General features: G+C 46.3%; 1 protein-coding gene across 2 annotated transcripts in view; it reads right to left on the reverse strand.

Moving 5' to 3' along the window:
* Positions 1–401: 401 nt before the first annotated feature.
* MAPKAP1 (MAPK associated protein 1) overlaps positions 402–21,760 on the reverse strand; it is an 81,874-nt gene continuing 60,515 nt past the window's right edge. For both annotated transcript variants that reach the window (XM_052667835.1, XM_052667834.1), the window contains 4 exons: positions 15,523–15,663; positions 11,672–11,809; positions 2,451–2,548; positions 402–1,003 (listed from right to left, as the gene is read on the reverse strand). In XM_052667835.1, coding sequence (XP_052523795.1) covers positions 878–1,003; positions 2,451–2,548; positions 11,672–11,809; positions 15,523–15,663 — 503 coding nt within the window. In that variant the 3' untranslated portion in view covers positions 402–877. The remainder of the gene's footprint in view (positions 1,004–2,450; positions 2,549–11,671; positions 11,810–15,522; positions 15,664–21,760) is intronic.

The following is a 21,760-nucleotide window of genomic DNA, read 5'->3' on the forward strand; positions in this document are numbered from 1 at the left end:
GATATGTTGAAGACAGACAAGGCCAGCACAGTCACAAGTCTCAGTACAGAGCAGGTCTCTGTTTTTATTCCTAGAGAACAGTAAGGAGCAGGGGCACACCCAGCACCGGGTGCCAGCCGTGGCCTCAGCGCTGTGCCGCGCTCTCCTCAGGCTGCAGATGCTGCCTTGGTGCTGGCTGCAGGAAGTGCCTTCCACAGAGGGGACGCAAAGCTGAGGAGCAGTTACACAAACCTGTTTTGAAAAGAACGAAGCAAAAGAGACCTGAACTGCCTCAGCGCTCCCCCACCAGTCGCTCTGCCATGGCTGCTGCTCCTGGCTCACAGTTGCCTCCTGCACGTCAGCAACAGAAGCGCAACCATCTGGGACTGCAGCCTCCCCCCAAAAGAACTGTGCATCAGATGGACCTTGAAAAAGATTACATCTGTTTATTAATAGTAAAAATGGATACATTTGTCCTACATTTCGTTTTTAGAAATTTGATCATGTCACAAGCAATACCTGTGTGTACGTGGGTGTATTACAGATGTATATAATTTATTTTAACCAGGCTGTGAAATAATATGTAATCACATCTCTTCTTGTGATTGTACATAATACAGTAATTAAATGATGCCAGTCTACGTCATTCTCTTATTTCTAATCAAAGGAACCTGAAGCGTAACAGTCTTCTTTCCGGCTGATATGGCTCTTTATTTGTGTCACAGGGGAGACCTCCTCTCGCCAAGGAGGGAGCATCGTGCAGCCACCAGACATGGGGTCGCGCCGATGTCCTCCCCGGCCGCTCCTGCCGTCAGCAGCTGGAGCTGCGCCGCTCTGCCCCGGCCACCGGCAGCCCCCGCCCCGGACACGGCGGTCAGGCTCTGTGCGAGGCCCGGCGCTACTGCTGTCCCGATTTCTTCTCCTTCTGGAAGCTAAAGCTTGTTCTCCTGTTCAGTTTTCTTTGTTTCTGAGCAAAATATTCCGCTCTGGCTGTACTTGCTCGTGATTCCAGAATATAGTTAACCTGCAAGACACGGAAGGATTTCACTGCAGTGGAGCTTTGGCATGCAGCCCTGGGAGGGCACGGACCCTTGCACCTCCAGCAGGGCGACAGGAAAAGGGCAAAACCACAGCAGGATCGGCCCTGCATGTGGGCCACCCCCGGCTCTGCCCCTGTCCTCGCGCCTGGGCAGCTCCGTCCCCCAACACAGCACGTCCTGCAGCCGCTGTGCTGCTCTGGAGTGGTAATGGGCTTCAATAAAAGATTTTATCAGCTTTAATAAAAATAATACCTCCATTATGATGTTTGCATACTCAGCTAATCTCAGAGTTTCCCTGTGTTTTGGCATATTTTACTTGATGAAAGCATTTTTAAATGATATTTAACAAGCCTGCTATTCCCTAAATTTATTATCTCCAGTGCTTTGTGATAATCACATAGATAATTTTAATGGAAGGTTAATGCAAGAATCAAAAAGATAAAAATGCCCTTTGGTCCGCCATTAGCTGGTTAATATGCTGTGGCTTAAAACTTGCACGATTTTATGCACTGTAGAGTGTTTCACTTTCACTGCATATTACAGCTTAAGGCGTAGAAATATAGGGAGTTTTCATGGTCAATAAAGCCTCGGTGTCTTGCACTTGATCATGTAAAAAGCCTAATTTGAAAAGTCTGATTTCTCTATATTTCTTAATGCTGATGGAATTGAAAATAAACTCGTAACTTACACAAAAACCTAGAAGTATTTTGTATAAACAATTTGCAAGGTAAGAAAAAAAGCACTGTTTGGTAATGTTTCTCCCCTGAATATTCTCGTTACTCAGAGCAAATCTCTTTTCAGCTTCCTTGTGTGAGCAGTCTGGCTCTGCCAAGTGCTCCGGAGACTCCGCAGATGAAGTGGGAGCAGAGGAGCCTGCCGGACTAAGAGCCAAGGGAGAAGGCAGCACGCGCTCAGCCGCCAACACCAGCATTGCAGCAGGTCGGCGATTCGGCAGCCCTGGGGACTTCACACAGCAAAGCAAACATAACGGGTGGATTCCTAAAATTACTGTTTTTTTGATTCTGAGTTGACGTGAGATACTAGATTGCAGAAAATGAAGTTTAATCTTCCCATTTGTTTCAGGAAGTAGATCAATACGTACATCAATGAGCTGTGGGAAAAGCCAGCCATTCTGGCCCGGGGGGGAGCAGTCCTGCTGCACTCAGTGCTGCCCCAGCCCAGCTCTGCTCCGCTCGAGCCGCTCCGACGCTGCGCAGCCCTGTGTTCCATGTGTGCCCTGTGGTCCCCGCAGTGCCAATTCCTGACCGAAACCCAGCCCAGGGAGTGGGGCAGCAAACTGGGAGCTAAAGCACCCAAGTGCTCCACAGGTGCTGCGCCATGCCCGTATTTCAGATCCTCCTGAAGACTTCCATGTCTAACAACTGGTACAACACTCAGAATTTTGGGTCACGTTAAAATTTTAAGACTCACCTTCAGTACAATTTCATTGACAGTAGCAGCATCTGATTCAAAGTACAGGTGTTTGTAGTCGTGATTGCTTAGATATGTAAGTTTAAATATTGCATGACCTGCAAAGATAAGAAAAAAGGTTCAGAATATTTCTCTAAAGTTTTCTGCCGAGCTGTGTGCCTGACAGAAGCAAAACACAGATGGTGATCTTAGCATACCATCAGCACAACAGAAGGGAGCAATGAAACGCTGACAGGCTTCTTGTGTCATTTCAATTTAAGGCAAGTGGTGGCTTACAGGAGCAGCTGAACTCTTTCAATAAAGTTCATTTTCCCATCACATCCCTGCTGCAGGAAAAGCAAAGATCTATCAGACGGTCAGTTAGCTCACAGCCAGCCCACGGCCACAGTGCTCACACCGCCAGGCTGCAACAGCTCACCTAGCAATTCAGTGTAACCACCACACATAGAAGTGCCATATTTAAGGTAAAAGGCCAAATAGTCCCGGAATTATCATAAAACCCCCTCCTCAGAATAATACCCAAACCTGCTCTGTTGCTAAGGCAAAGGAAAATGTCACTGTAAAATACAAAGGAATGTAGCAACGGTACGAGGAAACCAGGCACCTCTCCCTGCAAGCAGAACAATCAAAAACTAACACAGAACTGCAGTTTTTATCTGTGAGGTTCTCTGCTGGCAAGCTTCCCCGCTGCTCAGACCCCAGCAGAGGGTGGCAGTGACCAATGACCCCAATGTGACAGAGCTGGGGCTGCCATGGGCAGCGGTGCCGGAGCAGCTGCAGGGCTGGTGCGTGGTGCTGCGTGCAGGCTGGGTGTGCAGTGCTGCTGAGGCATGCTGAGGGCAGCCCCTGCATCCTGGGTGGAGGGAATGATGGGCGGCGTGCTGATCGCCTGCTTCTCAGCCACACATCACCGGGGGGTGGGGCACGGAGCCACAGGGTGAGAGATTAACACAAAAATTAAGGGAGACCACAGCTTTCATCATGCCCAACGAAGGAACCCTCCCAGGATCTCCATCTTTCCTTTAAAGCAGTGATTTACTCCTCCTTTCTGGCAGAAGCAGTTACGCAGCTGACAGAGGCAGCACACAGAAGTTCATTTCCAACACTTGTTTTAGGATTGTATCGAGTCAGCTGTTTTAAAGACAATTAGAGCTACAGATGCCAATACCAATTGTGTTGCATCCCATGGCAGGAGGCAGAGCTCACTCTGCTGCAGTCCCTCCAGCAGCCTGGAGACAACCCTTGCCAGGGCAGCATCCCTGTGTCCCCACATCCCTGTGTCCCTGACCAGGACAGCAGCTGCTCAGCCGCAGCCCCTGAGTCGGACCGCCCTGCAATGCCCCAGCATGGAGCAGGATGAGCCCTGCACGTGGCAGGTGATGTAGTGGAAAGAGGCTAAAAAGACTTTTCTTTAGAAACTCCATTACACTATTATGTTTATGTGCTCCCATGTCCACATCATACTATTTACAGCATGAAATATTAGTTCATTGAAATCATAACTGGCACTTTGCTCTGCTACTGTTCCAGCCAGATGGAATTTATGAATTGTGAGATTGATTTCCATTTCCAAGAGTGCTTAAATGTGTGATGTACCACTTTCCAATAGAGCACCACCTCTGACAATTCAGAGATCAATAGGAACTTCAATGGTTTTTTATATTTCCATACAAGAATATCTGGCAGCAAACAGCAGCAGTGCGATTCTACCATACATGACAGCAGTTAAAACAAATGCAGATCTTGTACCAACAACATCACCACAATGACTCCTGCACGAGCAGCGTGCCCTCAGCCTGTTTGGAACACAGCCGTTCAGCTCCAGCAGCTGTCTGTCACCAGGACCACAGACAGGTTACACACGTCACCTGTGCTGGGCAGCTGAAGGCAGAAGGGGACCAAACAGGGACATTGCAATACCTTGCAATCAGGTTTTACTGGCTGGAAAATATGGATTATTTTACACTATATTCATCTGCTAAAACATTTAAGGAAAGAAACTCAGGTTTTCAGACAGTGCCAGGCACGCAGCAGGAGCACTGCAGGTCACTGCACTGGGATGCGCAGCCTGCAGGACGGGCAGCACCTCCACTGCTCATGGCTGCACCCCATTTTCCTGACAACGTTCAGGGAAGAGGTGCTCATCCCAACTGCACATCACCCCCCAGATTCACTGATTTTGTGTCAATACGAGGCCAATGAGAAATTCTGCTGCAATCTGTATTCCAAACATTCAGGAATAGTTTGTATTCTACCTCTTCCATCAACCCCAAATTCAGAGGGTACCAAAAGCCCCTATCTGTTAGTGTCAATCTTTAAAGCAGTGTGCACTGAGTTAAATCACTAATTAGATGAAGCATGAAAAGAAAATTTGTGAATAGAACAAAACAGAAAACAAACACGAGGAAATGCAAATTTATGTTAATTTTTCAATATACCTTGATGATTGTTTTGTCATTTTGGGCCATAAGGCCTAAGTCAACAATTAAGAGTTATTGGAATAAACAGTGAGAGAAAGACTTCTCTGAAGAACAAAATGCTTACAGGCATCATTCAACATGATGACCATTCTCACCATCCCAGAAACGGCGACCACAACAGGATCAAGCTCCTAAATCCTGCAGACTCAGAAGGGTTTACAAGGACTTTAAAACGCACAGATAAGTAAGCAAGGAATAATGAAAGCAAAATGCATGCAAGCAGTGTTTCCGAACAAAGCCAAGCTTAGTTAAAACACTGCATGAAATGCTGCTATATCTCATCTAAAAGCTTTGAGGAGGAACTCTGTTGTTTTAAATCCACAGCCTCAAAAAGCCTCAAAAAACAATGCTGCAAGCTTGGAAAGTCAAAAACAATGCACATGTTGCACGAGCATCAAAACACCAGTCTTGGCGTGGCTGAACAAGAAAACTCGCAGCTCCCTTGCAGGGATGTCAGCTGCTCTCAGCCACTGCGGGCTGCTGGGACACGGTGCAGCGCTGGCAGCAGCGGAGGCAGGCCAGGACTGGGCCAACCTGGTGGGAGCCATGCTCAGCCGGGGGGGCTCCTCCACAGACAGTGACTGCAGTCACTATGGATGAAACCCCGACCCGCCACCGCCGCTGGGAACAACACGGAGTGCAGCCTGCACCTGATGTTCTCCTCCAGAACACGGCTGCTGTGGGAACAAACAACGCCGATGTTCAGAGCAGGGTGCTGCAGCCCTGCCCCCCCATGAACACTCTTCCCACAGCTCAGGTCTTTATGTTCTGCTATGGGCTTCCTACAAAGCGTTGCTGTTAGTGGATGCCTTGTTTCCAGATGTCCGTAAAGAGCCCACTTCTATGTCAAGTTATGGGAACGATTCACACATCTGGATTTTTTTTCCAAAGCCCTTTGTTTTTTCATTGAATTTTTACCAAAGGCAGAATAAAGATTTTTTTTTGCAAGAATGCACTGAAAATCAGGAGGGGAAATCAGGGTTGCCCCAAACCTCTCACCAGCAACCTTGTTTTGGAAAAAAGATGATAAATAAATCAAAATGCACTAAGCAGTGTTTCCACATGGCAATCGCCTCCTTCATTGCGTCTGCACCTCATCAATCACGCTATTGTCTGCTTGAAAGGCGAGCCTTGTAAATGTCATATCCACTCAAGCCCAAGGAGAAGCGAATCAAAATGCAGCAAGGAGTTTTAATTGGATAGTGTAATTAAACTAAAAAACCCCAGCAGAATAGCTTTGACAGAATAGATGAAGACCCCTTTTAATAGGGCTACAAAACATATTTGTTAAAAGGATGAGGCAATGCACGCTACTGATTGTGCTCCAGAGGACTCTGATGCAGGCTCCTCAGCAGCAGCGCACTCAGTGGGCTGCAGCCACATGTGTGGGGCCAGGAGCATCCGTCCTGGCCTGCCCTGCTCTGCCTGCCCATCCTGCCCTGCCCTGCTGTGCCTCCCCAGGCCAAAGGCTGCCGGGCTCCAACATCTCTGACCTTTGCCAGCCCTCCGATGGCCGCAATGACCCGTGTGCAGTCCAGAGCTGTGACAGAGGTGGGAAGTTCAATGAGACCGAGTGCCGTATGCACGTTGCTGTCTTGCCTCTGAGGCATTCTGCTGCTCTGCAAACCACGAGTCTGCACGCATTTGGACTCACATCTTTCTGATGCACACTTTGAGGTTTCTTTCACTCTGAGCCTGAAGTATTGCTAATATTTTCTCTGCTGAATCTATTTTTTATCCTTTGAGCAGAATCTGTGATTAGGTTTCCATCATGTATGATTTTTCCACTATTATTTCAGAGACTGCATTACTCACAGCAGGAGCATTAATATTAGGAACTACCACGCAGTATTTTGTGCACCATTTGCATAGTGCCTGGGTAATTGCTGCCTCTTTGCTCTGGCCCTACGGCAGGGCCTTGAACAACCGTGCAACATCTTTATTGGAGCTCCCCGAGCAGCGGGAACCCGCTCCTCCCCAACGCGCTCTGTGCGTTTTTAGTCCTTTCACAACCCATAATGAATTCATTAAATTAGTACTACCAACATGCATAATCTGGAGGAACTTGATACTGAATTAAAACATCAAATACCTTTAGCTTTAAATGAAAACTACATAAAAGCATTTCAGCCATCACTTTGGCTATCACTTACAGCCAGTATGAATACTGCTAGAAAAGCTATTTTCGTGCAGATGTGGAATTCAATGGGAAAGACTGACTTGTGTAGCAACATCAATCAAAACGTCGGCTCTGCTGGCAGCTCTCGACAGTAAGGTGGGTTCAGAGGTCACGGGATAAAGAAAAAGCCAAGCTCTGGTTCAGCTCCAATATCTCCTCACTGGAAGTCTTGCGACGGTGCCTGCCCCCTCTGTACCGGGCGGCTTTCATTAATCTTCTTGCCATCTTTTTTAACTAGTCATGCAGAACCGCTCGATAGCGAGACATATAATGGGGAGGCCCTGTGCCTATTACCAGGTTAACACTCTGTTAAGCCCCAGCGCAACAATGGAATAAGAATTTAAAGGAAATCTTAAGCTGCGGGGTGCAAAGAAGGCAATTAAATTACAAACCGAAGTTACCGATGTACTCCGTGACCTACAGAACACCTTTGTTTAGACTACCTTCATATTAAGGCTGTTTTGACCAAGTGCTTGAGACGTATCTGCTTTCCTAAGAGGAAAAACATACAAAACAGAAGAAAAATGATCACAGAGAACGTTTGTTCAGTGTTTCAAGTAAATTATCAAATAAATCTAATTTCTGCAGCTGTCATAAAACGCAGAATGGAGAAAAAAATGTTTATTTTGAAAATGGTGCGTCTTGCCAAGTGGTTGGTGCCAGTGCCACCGGATGGCCTGCCCCCAGCACGGCCCGGCCCAGCAATGCAGTGGTCACAGCCCTGTGCGCAGGGTGCTGAGTAGCAAAGGCAGTGGTTAGTGACACTGAAGTTTATCCTTTGTCCAAATAATGTAAGAGACATTAACAGAATCAGATTTCCTTTAAATTACACTATTGCAAAAGGATATAATTGTATTAAACGTATTATGTTGCTTCCTTAAGACTTTATATTATGTACACTTAATTGAGATACAAAGCTCTTTTCAGCTATAAAAATGACAACTACTTTATTAAGGTTTAAATCTTATTTCTCAATGATAGGATGCTTCCTTTCGAGATTCAAAACATTGAGAATCTCTCGTGATAATCAGACTGAACCTGATTTAAACGAGCAGTTTATACACAGTGTTTCCAGGTTCTAATGGCATTTGACCGAGCCAGCAGGGCCATTACCTCTTCTCTCTGTCTAAATTCAGGGAGTCTGATTTAATTTACAAATAAAAATTCAAATGCTAACCTGGGCTACTACGAGGGCAAACAAAAATCATCAGCTGTTCCTGCCTCTGATACCCACAATAATGGCAAATTAGATACCAAAGCTTTCTGTTGTCATCTTCCCTTTTCACTGAGCGCAGCTCCGAGTTCTGCTAACTTACAGGAAAGGGAAGCTCTGCTCCTACCAGAACAGCTTCCAGCCCACCTGCAAACATTCACAGCACGGGATCTGGGTTGTCAGGTCCTTTAACACACAAGTGGCACTAAAGCATGACTGTGTGAACCTGTCATCACAGATAAAACTTCAGCTGAAAGTAAGCAAACCATCCACACCACGTTTATATATAGTTTCTATCTTTACATTTCCAGTACCAGTAAAAACCCTGACACCCCTTTAGTCCACGGAAAGTAAGAGCTGGCTGAGTTCTATGCAGCGTTAATTACCGGCAGCAGCAGAACAAACGGTGCAAGGCCCTCAGTGAGCACAGAGAGCAGCACAGCGAGCAGCACAGCGAGCAGCACAGCGAGCAGCACACAGAGCAGCACACAGAGCAGCACACAGAGCAGCACGCAGAGCAGCACACAGAGCAGCACACAGAGCAGCAGCACACAGAGCAGCACACAGAGCAGCACACAGAGCAGCACACAGAGCAGCACACAGAGCAGCACACAGAGCAGCACGCAGAGCAGCACGCAGAGCAGCACGCAGAGCAGCAGCACACAGAGCAGCACACAGAGCAGCACGCAGAGCAGCACACAGAGCAGCACGCAGAGCAGCACGCAGAGCAGCACACAGAGCAGCACACAGAGCAGCACACAGAGCAGCACACAGAGCAGCACACAGAGCAGCACACAGAGCAGCACACAGAGCAGCACACAGAGCAGCACACAGAGCAGCACACAGAGCAGCACACAGAGCAGCACACAGAGCAGCACACAGAGCAGCACACAGAGCAGCACACAGAGCAGCACACAGAGCAGCACACAGAGCAGCACACAGAGCAGCACACAGATCAGCACACAGAGCAGCACACAGAGCAGCACACAGAGCAGCACACAGAGCAGCACACAGAGCAGCACACAGAGCAGCACACAGAGCAGCACACAGAGCAGCACACAGAGCAGCACACAGAGCAGCACACAGAGCAGCACACAGAGCAGCACACAGAGCAGCACAGCTCCAAGATCCCCGTGCCGCTCACAGCCCAGCATCGCCCAGCTGCCCCACGGCTGCTCACGGCTGGGAGCAGCGGTGGTTTAAGAAAGCACACGCTGTGCTCCCTGTGGTGCGATGGCACCAGCCCTGCTATGTGTGCACAGCACTCAGAAAGACGAAATGAAGCGTGTTTGTGTTACAGGAGATAAAAACATGGAAACAAAATATACTGCAGAACTCAAGCACCTTATCTTCGCTCAGCCTCTCTTTCTTTGCAATAATTCATTCAAGGAAGATCCAGGAATAATTTTTGATGTAAACTCTGCTATAAACATATATCACTCTGCTGATAAAAATCACAGACAAAACTTGTGAAATACAGTGAGTTTCATTCCTTTATGCTACTAAAATAACTTTTTTCCATTTAAAATTCAAGAGATACTGATCTGCTGTTAAGAGTTCCCCCAAATGCATCATTCTGACATGTCACACTAAAAGTCTCTTCTGCTGACCTAAAATAATGGCTTTCGGAACATCTTTGGTGAATCTGGAAGAGGTCAGTGGATTTCAGGGGAAAATTATTTTCTCCTTTTGAAACCACGTTGAACATTTATTAAACATGAAAATCATACGGATGGCTACATGAAAATGCAAAAATAAAAATGCAGTATCTTTAAGGTTGCCTTTGACATAACCTGTCAGAACTCTCTCAAAACTGACCACAGTTCCTCATTTCAGGGTCTCCACTCACAGGTGGACTGCACTTCGTTAAGGTTGCAGTTCTGTCCCTTGTTTCCCCCTGGGTTATCAGTTTGCTCCGTTTGGGTCCAAGTATTATTTGCTGAGGCACAGGCGCTGCTACCCAGCCCCATCCCACAAGGACACAGTCCTGGAGATGCTCAGGGACAGCTTGAAGATCTCAGCTGAGGGTGCTAAAGGGAGCCTAAGATGGAAACCTTGCCTTTCAGGGCTGGATTTTCAGATACAGCCCTATTTTGCTGGCACAATTTTATCACTACGAATATCTGCATCTGAAATGAAATGTGGCTACAAAGCCTGAGGTGTTAATGTTCACAAGTGCAAACTACACCTTTAGCAACAAAACTGGTCTGATGTGCAGCTGAGCACTACATGGTTGGGTATTTCAAAGCACCACAGACTCTGCCGCAGCCTTTGCAGACTGTCAGTTGTCTGTTACAGAGATATGTTGGGTGCCATCTCAGAGCTCCCCAAAGACAACTGCTACACACTTGGACTGCCTGGTCAGCAGGGACATCTCTCCCCAGTCTCACACCTTCACAAGGATCATAAAAACATGCTGGGAGACAGGAAAGGGAGACAGTGACTGGAGCAAGAATATGGAATTAGGAAGGGGTAATGAAGGGGAGAAGGATATAGTTCAATAATTGCTGATAAAATCTGTGGCAGCTATAAATTTACTCTTCCAAAAGAATTCAACAGATCATTACCTCTGTAAATACGTATCACATAATTCTCTCTCTCTGTCACCTTGCAGATAAGTACTTAATATTTAGCATCTCTACCCCGCACAAGCCCAGGCGTAATAAAATCCTGCCATGTTTTTGAATCTCAGTTACTTTTTGACAGTGGATAGTTACGTTTTGATGCCACCAGGAGACACTGTCCCGTTCTCCTAGGGCCTATCTTGTGCCTTTTACAATGAATTTTAGGAATACAGACCCTCATTACTCCACGGGCACAATAAGCACAGCTCCCTGGCTCTGCCCTCTGCCCGCTGTCCCCTCCATACAGGAGCTCTCTGGCTGCTGCCCGCGCCAACGCCTTCCTGAATCAAAGCTCTGCTGACCCTGCAGCCGCAATGGAAGCAATTTCAGACTGTGATGATACTGAGATCCTCACATGTCCGAGGAATTGTTCAAAGCCTTTCCAGATGCTAAGAAGTTCAAAAATATCACAAAGATGTGGAATGGGTGACTCCTGAGCTGCAGCCTACCCAGCGCTTCCTTGGTGCGGCGCTGCCAGCGGCTACAGACAGCAGGCAGGAAACTTAACAACACCACTGGCCACAAACAGCATTAAAAGGAGGCTCATAAAACGTGCATCTGTTTGCGTTATGTTCTCTACAACAGAATCAAGTCAGATTAAAAACATTCTATAATGAATAAAATACACCTATAAAAGGAAAGGACATGGCAGCAATAATTCTCTGGGCATCTAGCACACAGAGAGAGGGAGAGGAGAGAGGACATAAATAAAAAGGACTACTCACTTGGGCTCTTTTCTTCCACAAGGTCACAGGCACAGAGGAGTTCAGAATCGATTGAAATGGGTTTCTGCTTAATCCAAAACTTAGTGCTGGCCTTCTGATTAGTAACAGGGTCTATCTCTACCTTGTCTCCAGAAATACCTGAGATGAGAAAGAATAGAGAACCACAATAGTGATCTGTTTAAGTGATTTCATATCAGCCATTTGACACACTTTATAAATCTTAAATGGGATGAAAGTATACTGCCCTTCTGGGCTTTTTGAAAGCATGGCAGCTTTTGAAACCGAAAGCAAATGATTATCAAAGTGCATTGATAATCTGTATTTTATTCTCCTGCCTTGCTGGGAAATAAGCACACCAATGTGAAAAAAAAAATCACAGGAAAATTTCTTCCCAGCACACACAGAGCTCTTCTGGAAGCAGCAGCTACATGAACCGCAGGATGTATATGAAGACACGTATTTCAGTCGTCACTATTATATGTGAGAGGCACCATCACACGTCACTATTACATCTCCTGGGCAGCACACATAGAACATACTCTACACAAGGACAACACGTGTTTTAGTATTGCAGAAGTGCCCTTTGTGGTAAACAGACACCCACAAACAGTGGCACCCAGCTCTGATGATGCTGCGGTGAGCACAGACTGGGAGCCGGGGAGCTCCTGGCCCCACACAGCCAGCCCAGATGGCCGGGGCTGGTTCCCACCGCACACAGGCGTGTGCCTCCACACACAGCATCCTGCTGCAGACCACTGGGGACGGAGTGCAGAACATCCCTACACTATTACCCCTCTGCACGTCTCCTGCGAGCGGTGTTTGTGCAGTGCATGTAACGGGGAGCTGCAGCCTGCTGGGGTGCTCATGGCATTTACTGCAGGCGTCATCACGGCACTGCTGTGCTGTGCTGCTGGGCAGGAGCTCATTGTTCAGTGTCTGCTGACACTGAGAAGCAAACTTCTCAGTCTCTAAAAGTCACGGCTTCCAGGTGACGCTCATGGTACAGGAGGAAAAAAGGAAGCAGCAGAGGAGTAAATGAACTTTAGTTCACTCTTGCAACTTACGAAAAATGGCAGAGAGAAACTTCTCCTTTTAAAGGGCTTTGGCTACGATGCTTTTGAATACATTGCCTTTGCTTTGTCTGAAGCAGGAGAAAAAAAGAAGCTGACTATAAAACCTCTAAGAGCTGTGACCAAATAAGCATCAGTTGCCACATTCATAACTGTCTCAACCCTCAAAAACAAAGTCAGTGTTTCTAAAAGCACAGTGACTGCTGCAGAATTTGCCCATCTCTGTCAGTACTTCATCAGTACTTCATGCACCTGAAACGAAAGCACACACAGCAAGCAATGTGTGCTTGCAGCAGCCTTTTCTCCGCTGTCCTTTCCACTGAACACAGGGTAACCTTCACTTTACCCCTGGCTGCTGAGACAGGTGGTAACAATGCCACCAACTCCCTCCCCACTTGTATTAATCTAAGAATGCACTTTGTCATTAAGCATACGTCACATCAAAGACATCACATTTCAATTAAGCACTGTATCGAGAGTCTAATTAACACAAGGACTGTTAGAACTATGTAATGGGAGGCTGACGCTCTGTCTGGAGCCCACTTTGTTTTGCAATGTAATTTTGGACACATTCATTAAAATCAGTTTTGTTATTTCACAGTAATCGATTATTCAAAATGCTATTTCCTGTAGCTTAATCAAAATATGTGAAGTTGAGGACATAAAGAAATAGTCAAGGCAAGTTCTAAGAATAAAAGATAAAACTCTCTGCGTGCAATGGATGCTCCCCCGCCCGCCCTTTAGAAAAAGTCACTCCCAAAAATATCCTTTAAAAATTTCACAGCATGGTCCTGCAACTTCAGCATCCACAGTCAGTCAATATTGTTAACATACCTTGTTAATTTGATAGGATTTGTCAGGTAACTCCACTGGAAAATTATATAAAACTGTTCCAGATGAACAGATGATAGTGACATGAATTAAAGTGATAGAACAATAGTGGAATATAAACCAGAAATGACACCCAAAGTGGCTGTTGATTTATTGCCATCCTGAGTTTGGTTCTGGGCTTCCATGTATATTAGTGCTACAAATCTGGGTCCATTTAGCAGAGAGATGCTCATACATACATCACCAGCTCCTGCTCCAAGCCAAGGTCACTCCCCATTGCATCAATCTTTTCAGCAGAGGCTACTTCACCAAGCACAGATTTTGTAACCGTCTCAGATGTAACAGACTTCCTCCTCTTTCATCTTTTTTTTATCATGTAAAATACACTTTAACTTCTATTATTTTTATCTGCAAATTGTTGCTGTATACTTCATCCATTATTTCTGTATCTCAGCATCACTGGCTTAAGCTCACACACATCCAAAGAGCACATTGACAAAGAATGCTGTCTTTTTTGTGTTATTGTTCTTGCAATCTGTGCGCGTTGAAACCTAAAATCAAAACACTGTTATGGATGTGGCTTCTACAGTCTCTGTCGCAGCACAAATTTATTATACTCAGAAAATAAGCAAAAATACCTCTTCTAGGATATTTTAAAATTCGTTCAATTTAGCACAAGAAATGTCACAGCTGCAGTACCCCAGTAGCACTGCTCTGCCCTCGCTCCCCTTGCTGGCTCTGCGATGCCCCCGCCCCGCTGGAATGCTTTCTGGCAGCAGCTTCCCATGGCAATGTGCTTCTTTTCGTTCTGCTAACATGGTACACAAGCAAATTTGTCTTATGCCTTCACACCACAACTGCACCTTTCTAAAAATGTTGGGAGCACTACTGTACGTGCATCACAATCCACCATTAGCTGAGACACACAAAGGTAGGCTTTAAGCTGCCGGGGCTACCGCTTCCAGCCCTAACAAAAATCACATCATGAGGTGCTCATTCCTCCCCTTCCCATTTGCATCTCTTTTTTCTGCCAAGGAGAACCATGCAGAATGTAAAGATGACTGAGCTGGCCCCCATATTTTCAATAAATCTTGCGTCAGACTCAGTGACCACTTTTCAGACAGCTAAAAACATTTCAAAAAGTACCACTGTGCAGACAGCAATCCACAAACACAGCTCACACTTTGGCGACCTGCCCCATGCAAGTGAAATAAGGTACAGTACGGGATTTATTCAAATAAGATGAGTATTTGCACGTACTTATACATTCTTTCACATTCAGATGATGGAACTGGGGCTCTCCCCAAAGCCACACAGACATTTCCAGGCAGTCACCACAGCACTTTTCAGCTAAGTGGGCGGCCGTCCTGTGCTGCTGTTGGACCTGTGCTGCCATCAAACCACCAGTGCTGCCAGTGCTGTCCCAGGTCACCCACCAGTCCATCATTAATCAAATTCCCACAATTTAAACACAAAGTTAAAAAGCCATTCAATCATTTTAAAACAGCAATGGGACTTTGATAATTCAAGATTCTGTCATCCCTTGGCCTTCAGGTTTTCAAAAGCATTCAGAAAGTGAAGAAGGACAACACAACACCTTCAGAGGATGCTAGCTGTATTTTGCTCCGCTCCAAATGTTGTCTCGGTGGTTAAAATCTTTCAGTAAAAAAAAAAAGAGATGGGATCATTAAGCAATGGCCTTCCTTCAGAAGAAGCATGTGCTAGCTGATGGTGGATAATAAAAATACCAAATTATTTTCAATGGAAAGCATTTTTTTTTTTTACTGCTGAAATGCTAGCAACACTTTCAAGCGATGTGCTCCACAATAAAACTGACCAACGTGATAATGAATGCCTTAAAAATGTCGGAAATGGACAGTTAGCTATTAGATATGGCTAAAGGTTTGAACCATTCAATTTTCCACAGCACTTTAGTAGGGATTGATTTACCTAACTGAACATCAGTGGTGAATCGAAGCCTATGGATCATGCTGACTTTGAAGGACTTGTAGTGGTGGCTGCTGAGCATGTCCTGCACCGTGGCTATGTCGATCTGAGGGTCCTCCTCTGAGATCTCCTCTCCTCTCGAACCTGCAAAACAACCCGCAGCAATGAACAAGAGGTTACAGGACGGCACGCAAACCGGCGGCACGTGGCTGCGCGGGGGCACCTGCACTGACATCTAAACCAAGGGATTGCCAATTCGTTCAGGAAAGAAGAAAGCGCTCAGGGCCCACGGCAGCGGGAGGATCCTCTCACGCTCCGCCCGCAGACTTGGCCACCAGCTCATCGCAGACGTCACGGCAGAAGTTCACGGCCCAGTGCAGAGCACTGCCATGTCCCCAGCGTCCCAGCGTCAGTTCCTTGTGGGGCACGGGACCCCCCAGCTCTGCCACGTGGGCTCTCCAGCACAGCAGGAGGGGAAGCAGCATCTGAGCCCCAGCTCAGCTGGGCATGGGTCAGCCAGGGCCGCGGGCGCCCACCCCTGCACGGTTCTCCTGGTTGCAGCACAGCGCGGCGCAACGTGGCCCCTGCGCTGCCTCTGCCCCCAGCTCAGCTCCCCGTACAGAAGCTTACTGTCAATTAGTATTCTCGTTACCACTGCAGGTATGGCTTTATAAAAGGTAACATCTCATTAAGCCAAAATTCCAATTACTGAAAAAATACAACACATTTTAAGGATTTTTTTTGTTTTATGACATTGGATTAACACCAATTTAAACATTACTATAATGCAATACATAATTTTGCACAAAGTAATTTCTATGCCAGCTGCTAATAAAGCATCTCAGCTCTAAATGATCATTCCAATGCCGTTAGATAAAGTGGTAAAAATATATTTGAAAACTGACTTAGCTTCTTCAAGTAGATACTGAAGAATGACACGTTTTGTTCAATATCCCAGCTAATGCAGTCCTAAAAGCTGAACCGACTGCCAGTTCAGAGTACTAAATTTACTGCAGGAGATTAATGAAAACTTTATATTTTGCTGAAATTTTAATAATGGGAAGATGAGATGCTGGACTTTCAGTACAGGCCTTAAAGCCACAGCACGCTTCGGGGAACCCCTTGCCCATCTCTGCCCCCACCTCGCTGTTGTGCTGCCCCTTGGCCCCAACCTGGGCACTCCAGCTCCCAGGAAGCAGAGAGAATTCCCAGGTCTGGCTCTGGCAACAAGGGCACCTACACTGGAAAGACAGCGGCCCGGGGGGAGCCCTGGCACAGGAGTCAAGTGCCTAGCATTGATTCCAAAGCAGGCTCCCTTGTATCGGGGTAATTTCAGACCTACCCGCCTTTTGCTTCAGCAAGAGAAACTGTCAGAGCAGTGGCTGTAAGCAGTACAGACGTAGGAGAGAAGAAACAAAACCGCCAGGAATGGAGCTTTTTCCCAGCTTGCCAGGAGCGTTCCCTTCTCTATTTGTTAATTCAGTTACAAATGTCATTGCTTATGACAAATACCATTCATGTCTGCACTGAAGTAAGATGAGCATTTACTGCTACATGAGTCAAAACACACGTTGAAAGCACACAGAAGATCCACATTTCATTGTGTCAGTCCTGCTGCCTCCATCCCACCCACAGCAGGGCTGAGACCACACTTCTCCCACAGCCCCACGGGGAGCACCTGTGGTGTGGGGCAGCTACACATTAAAGCTACACACTGGGCTGTGCCATTCGGCTTGAAAAAATTCCAAAAATCAAAGGAAATGGTCTATGTGTGAATTTATGCAGAGCCATCTTAACATCGCCACCACTCCATGCTCCAGAATGACAAGATAAATTGTAATGGCTCCTTCAGAGACATTACAATGTATTTTGTCAAAGACCCCTGTGTTAATGTCTCTATACTATGGATTATCATAATGTATCATGTCAAATTCTCACGTTGCAGTACTTCAAAGATACACTGAGATATGTCAAACTTTTTGGTGCACTCAGAAGCATCTTGCAGCAGGGTGATGGCACGCCAGGGCTCAGGGAGCAACCTCCCATTCCTGGCCCAGTGTGGGGACATTGTTAATGCTCTGCCATCATTAACACCTCCCAAACCAAATAGAAAGAACATACTAACCTCAGCCTGCACCTTTCCTGAAGGAAAGCTCTGCCCGGTCCCACTGCTGCTGTGCCCAAGCCCCTGCCTGCCTGTAGCTACCAGCGCCCAGCTGCTCTCACATGGCACACACCTCTATTAAAAGTATTAGAAAGAAAATTAGCAGCCTGCCAGGTCATAAGCAGGGGAAAAAAAGCCGCTGTGGCTGCAAACGTGAGCGTGTTGGCGTGTGATGCTGCAGCAGTGCGCTCTGCTGTGGCTGACGTGAGGGAACAGCAGGATTTTGCGCTGGAAGCATTTCAGATCCTCTGCGCATCACATAACCTCTGCTGATTTTGTTTTATGAAGCTTTGTGAGTGGATTCAGGTTTACAGAATCCTACAGTTGCTGCTCTTGGGAGAGCAGCCAGAAACTCCACCATCAAAACAGATCATCTGTCTAAAGATGGCAAGACACCCGGACCCCTGAGGGTGCATTGGATAATAGCAGTAATATCAGTAACAACAGAGAGAAATGCCCTGCAGGGAAAAACCTGACTGCAGAGCTTGGCACGTTGCTCTCTCCCCGCAGCTCCGAGGATGTCTGCGAGACTGCCGGAATTCAGCGAGGGGAGCAGCGCCGTCTCCTCGGCTGATTGGGGGAAGAATCATAAAAATATTTTCCACATGCAAGCAGCTGTGAATAAACCTGTCAAATATTTACAGGCCTGTCAGGGTATTTGTAATGGAGATCGCACTGTGGCCTTTGAATGTAAAAGATTCTGCTTGGGAAGACAATCAAGTAAAGTGGATGCTGGGGCCGGCGCTTCCCTGAGAGCTGCCCAGCGGCCGGCAGGGCACACGGCCCTGGCTTGGGCCAGAAACAAAGGCCTCTGTATAATGGCTTGCAGAGAACACCGAGAGTTCTGCAGTTCTGCTAACAGTTTGCCTAATTGAGATTTGGCTTGTGAAAGAAACTGCAAAAGAAGCTGGAGCTGTGTGCAGGACAGACAGGTAGGAGCCTGCAAAAAGTGCCAAGCACTGCGAGGCAGCGGGCTGCTCACCGTGCCTCCATAGGGCGCAGCAGTGGGAGAAGCGGGGCACGAGCTCAGCCGCGAGCAGAGCAGGAAGGAGCGGCCCGAAGGAAGCGTGAGGCGCTGCTCCAAGCTGAGCCGGGACAGGGCCGCGTGGGGCAGCTGCCCAAGGACTGCACATCCCTGGTGCTGCAACTTGAGGGTGAGTGGAGGTCTGCAGTGCAGGGCTGCCGGGCCGCGGCTCCCTGGGAGCTGCAGCAGCAGTAACGCAGCACACTGTGGCACCAGAGGCGTGAGCCTGGAATGGACGCGTCTGAAAGCTGAAGCTGATCCTGCATGGACTCCTGGAAGAGCCAGGGGATGTCTAAAAGTGATGCATTCCTAATATCAGAACATTGAGATGCTGCTTGTAATACAGCTTCTTAAAATATTTAAGAAAATCCCATTCAAGAGCAAGTGAACCTATATTTCCTTGATGCAACAACAAAACATAAAGTTGACTGCACTGCAGAAATGTCCCCTTATTACTTTAATGTACTTGTCTATTGCTTAATGGAAGTTCTTAATTGTATTACAATTAATTACATACACAGAGTCCCCGGTTACATTTTCCAATAAGACACAGCCTTTGGTACAGGTCTAAAGGCACTAAACCAATTTTAATATATTAAGGCCAATTTCCTTTGAATACTAATTACTATCTAATGATAAAATGAGAAAGAGGAACTTTCCAGAAGTAAGATGGTAAGAATAAAACTAAATCAGCCATAAATACTTTGCCACTACATGCTTCACATTATAAAGTGCCAGCTTTTAGCTTAAAGACAAATCTTAGTGCAAGTTAAATAGTTCTAAATATTGGAAACACTTTATTAGTCTGAACATCATTAGTAAAAGCTGGAGAGATATGGGATTTCTCCGTGTATATTTTTAATAATGGAAAGTTCTCCGTTTCATTTAATACCCTGAAATATAAACTTTCTATTTGCCCAAAGGAAACTGACAGCCAGTTCACCAGCAGAGATTTGACATTTTACGCATATATGTGCATACATATTTATGAATGGATATGAGACTATGAAGAGTAGATTATAGTTTATATATAGTAGATTATAGATTATATATAATTATAGTTAGTATAACAGTTTTCTCCTAAGTAGCACATTGAAGCTAAAAATACTTTGAATAAAAACAAAACGCACAACATGAACTAACATTTTGATGTTACTCAGAATTTCCAAGTTATTTGATTAACAGTGCAAAATTGGCACTATTTCTATTCAAGCGCCGTGCCAAAAGATAGCTCCTTAAGCACCACAGCATCCAATTTCTCAGCACATTCGGGGAACCGGACTACAATGCATGAATTATGACTGATTTTATATACTGCATTGTCCTTGAACATCTGTTTGTGCAGAGAGCTCACTGCATGGCTGTTTCGCATACACCCCTGCACAGGAACAATGGAAAATCACTTTAAATTCACCTACGCTTTGGGGGAGAAATTCCTACTGCATTCTTTATGGGAATGCGGTGTCAGTTCAGAGAGCGCCCAGTTACAGCATGGCAGAGAAGATACAGGGTGTGCGTAAGCGGTTGTTATTCTGCCTAGATTGCTGCCAGCCTTGAACAAACTCAAACAGCAATCTGTTTTTCAATGACAAAGTGGCCGCTCAGCCTTCCCTTTCAGCCAGGCACAAAATCCGTGCGCGGGACCAAAGCCAGCACCTGCAGACAGGACGGCTCCAGGCAGTCCCTGTCCTGGCAGGGCTCTGCTCATCTGTCTAACATGGGCCTGGAGAGCTCGAGTTAGAAGCAGTGCTTTTGACTCTACAGCCTCAGAACCTCCCCACACGTTTCCTCAGCTCTGTGTTCTGCACAGAAGCTCTCTCCCACCCGCGTGCCGCCCCACTGAGAAGGGCAGTGTTTGCTGCAGGAGGGCTCCAGTCAGATGTGAGAGCTCCCTGATATGTGCCAGTTGGAGAGCAGCCCTCCAAGGCTCTGTGTGCCCTGCCAAGGCTGCAGGTTTGGGTGGAGGCAGGGGAGATGAGTGCCTCCTGCTAAGCAACTCACAAATGTAGGACAGATCGATAAGCGAAGCAACCCAGGAGCTCATGAGGGCTCAGAGCATCAGTATGAATACTTACTGGCCATGGGGGGACTCTTCCACAGATGACAAAAGTAAGTTAAAGATGTAGTGTATAAAATCTATTTTTAATTACAGGCCCTGCATACAAAGATGTTATTTTTAACCAAAATATGCAAAACCCACTGAAGTGTGAGTATGCATCTTTTCAAAGGCCAAAAATTGACACAAAATAACAGCTGGGTGCTGATGTTGGGAAGTTCAGCCTTTGGGAGAGTGTGACTGGAGCAGGGAGGCTACAATCGCTTCACTTCATCACAACAGTGCGCAACTTCTCTGCCTCTTGCATCATTCTCTCTCACAGTTTCTTAGAACCACTTTATGAAGAAAGCAAGCAGGAGTGCCAAGAATATTTTGGCAGAAAATGCTTAACCTCAGCTCAGCACTGATGTACCACTACAGGGCTCATTGCAGCCGTGCTGCAGCTTTGCTACTCCTTACACAGAAGCAGAGTCTTTGCTTGCCACTGGAGTTAGGAATTACTTCGGTGATGGTCTTCTGACTTTCTAGGACAAAATATGAAATGCTACAGCAGGAAAGCAGAAATGAAGGGGTCTCATCGTTGAAAGCAAGAAATTTTTCTCCTGCTTCCTGAAAATGGCTGTGATTGTTCATGGTAAATACTCTGAACGCAGCCCTGACTGAGAACAGAAATGCTGAAAGTTCCTCATTGGTACAATCACAATTTTGACAACTAAAATAGAATGCAAACAAACCAAAACTGAGAGCACGACAGTTGGAAAGGCTGAAGGATGGAACAGCATCTAGGGAGGACAAACACAAATCTATGCTAAAAGTCTACGTAGTAAGTTTCACATAATTTCTTGTAAAGAAGTAAATTAGGAAATGGTATTAGGATCATTATAACAGTAACAGAGCAAAAACATTTTAGCATAGGTGAGGAGGTGACTATTTGTCTAGCATTTTTTAAATCATCATACTGCTCTAGTTACAGCTTTGTGCTCAATTTCTTCAAATT

This window comes from Tympanuchus pallidicinctus, unplaced genomic scaffold, assembly GCF_026119805.1.
Source record: "Tympanuchus pallidicinctus isolate F22 unplaced genomic scaffold, pur_lepc_1.0 scaffold8, whole genome shotgun sequence".
Taxonomy (NCBI): domain Eukaryota; kingdom Metazoa; phylum Chordata; class Aves; order Galliformes; family Phasianidae; genus Tympanuchus; species Tympanuchus pallidicinctus.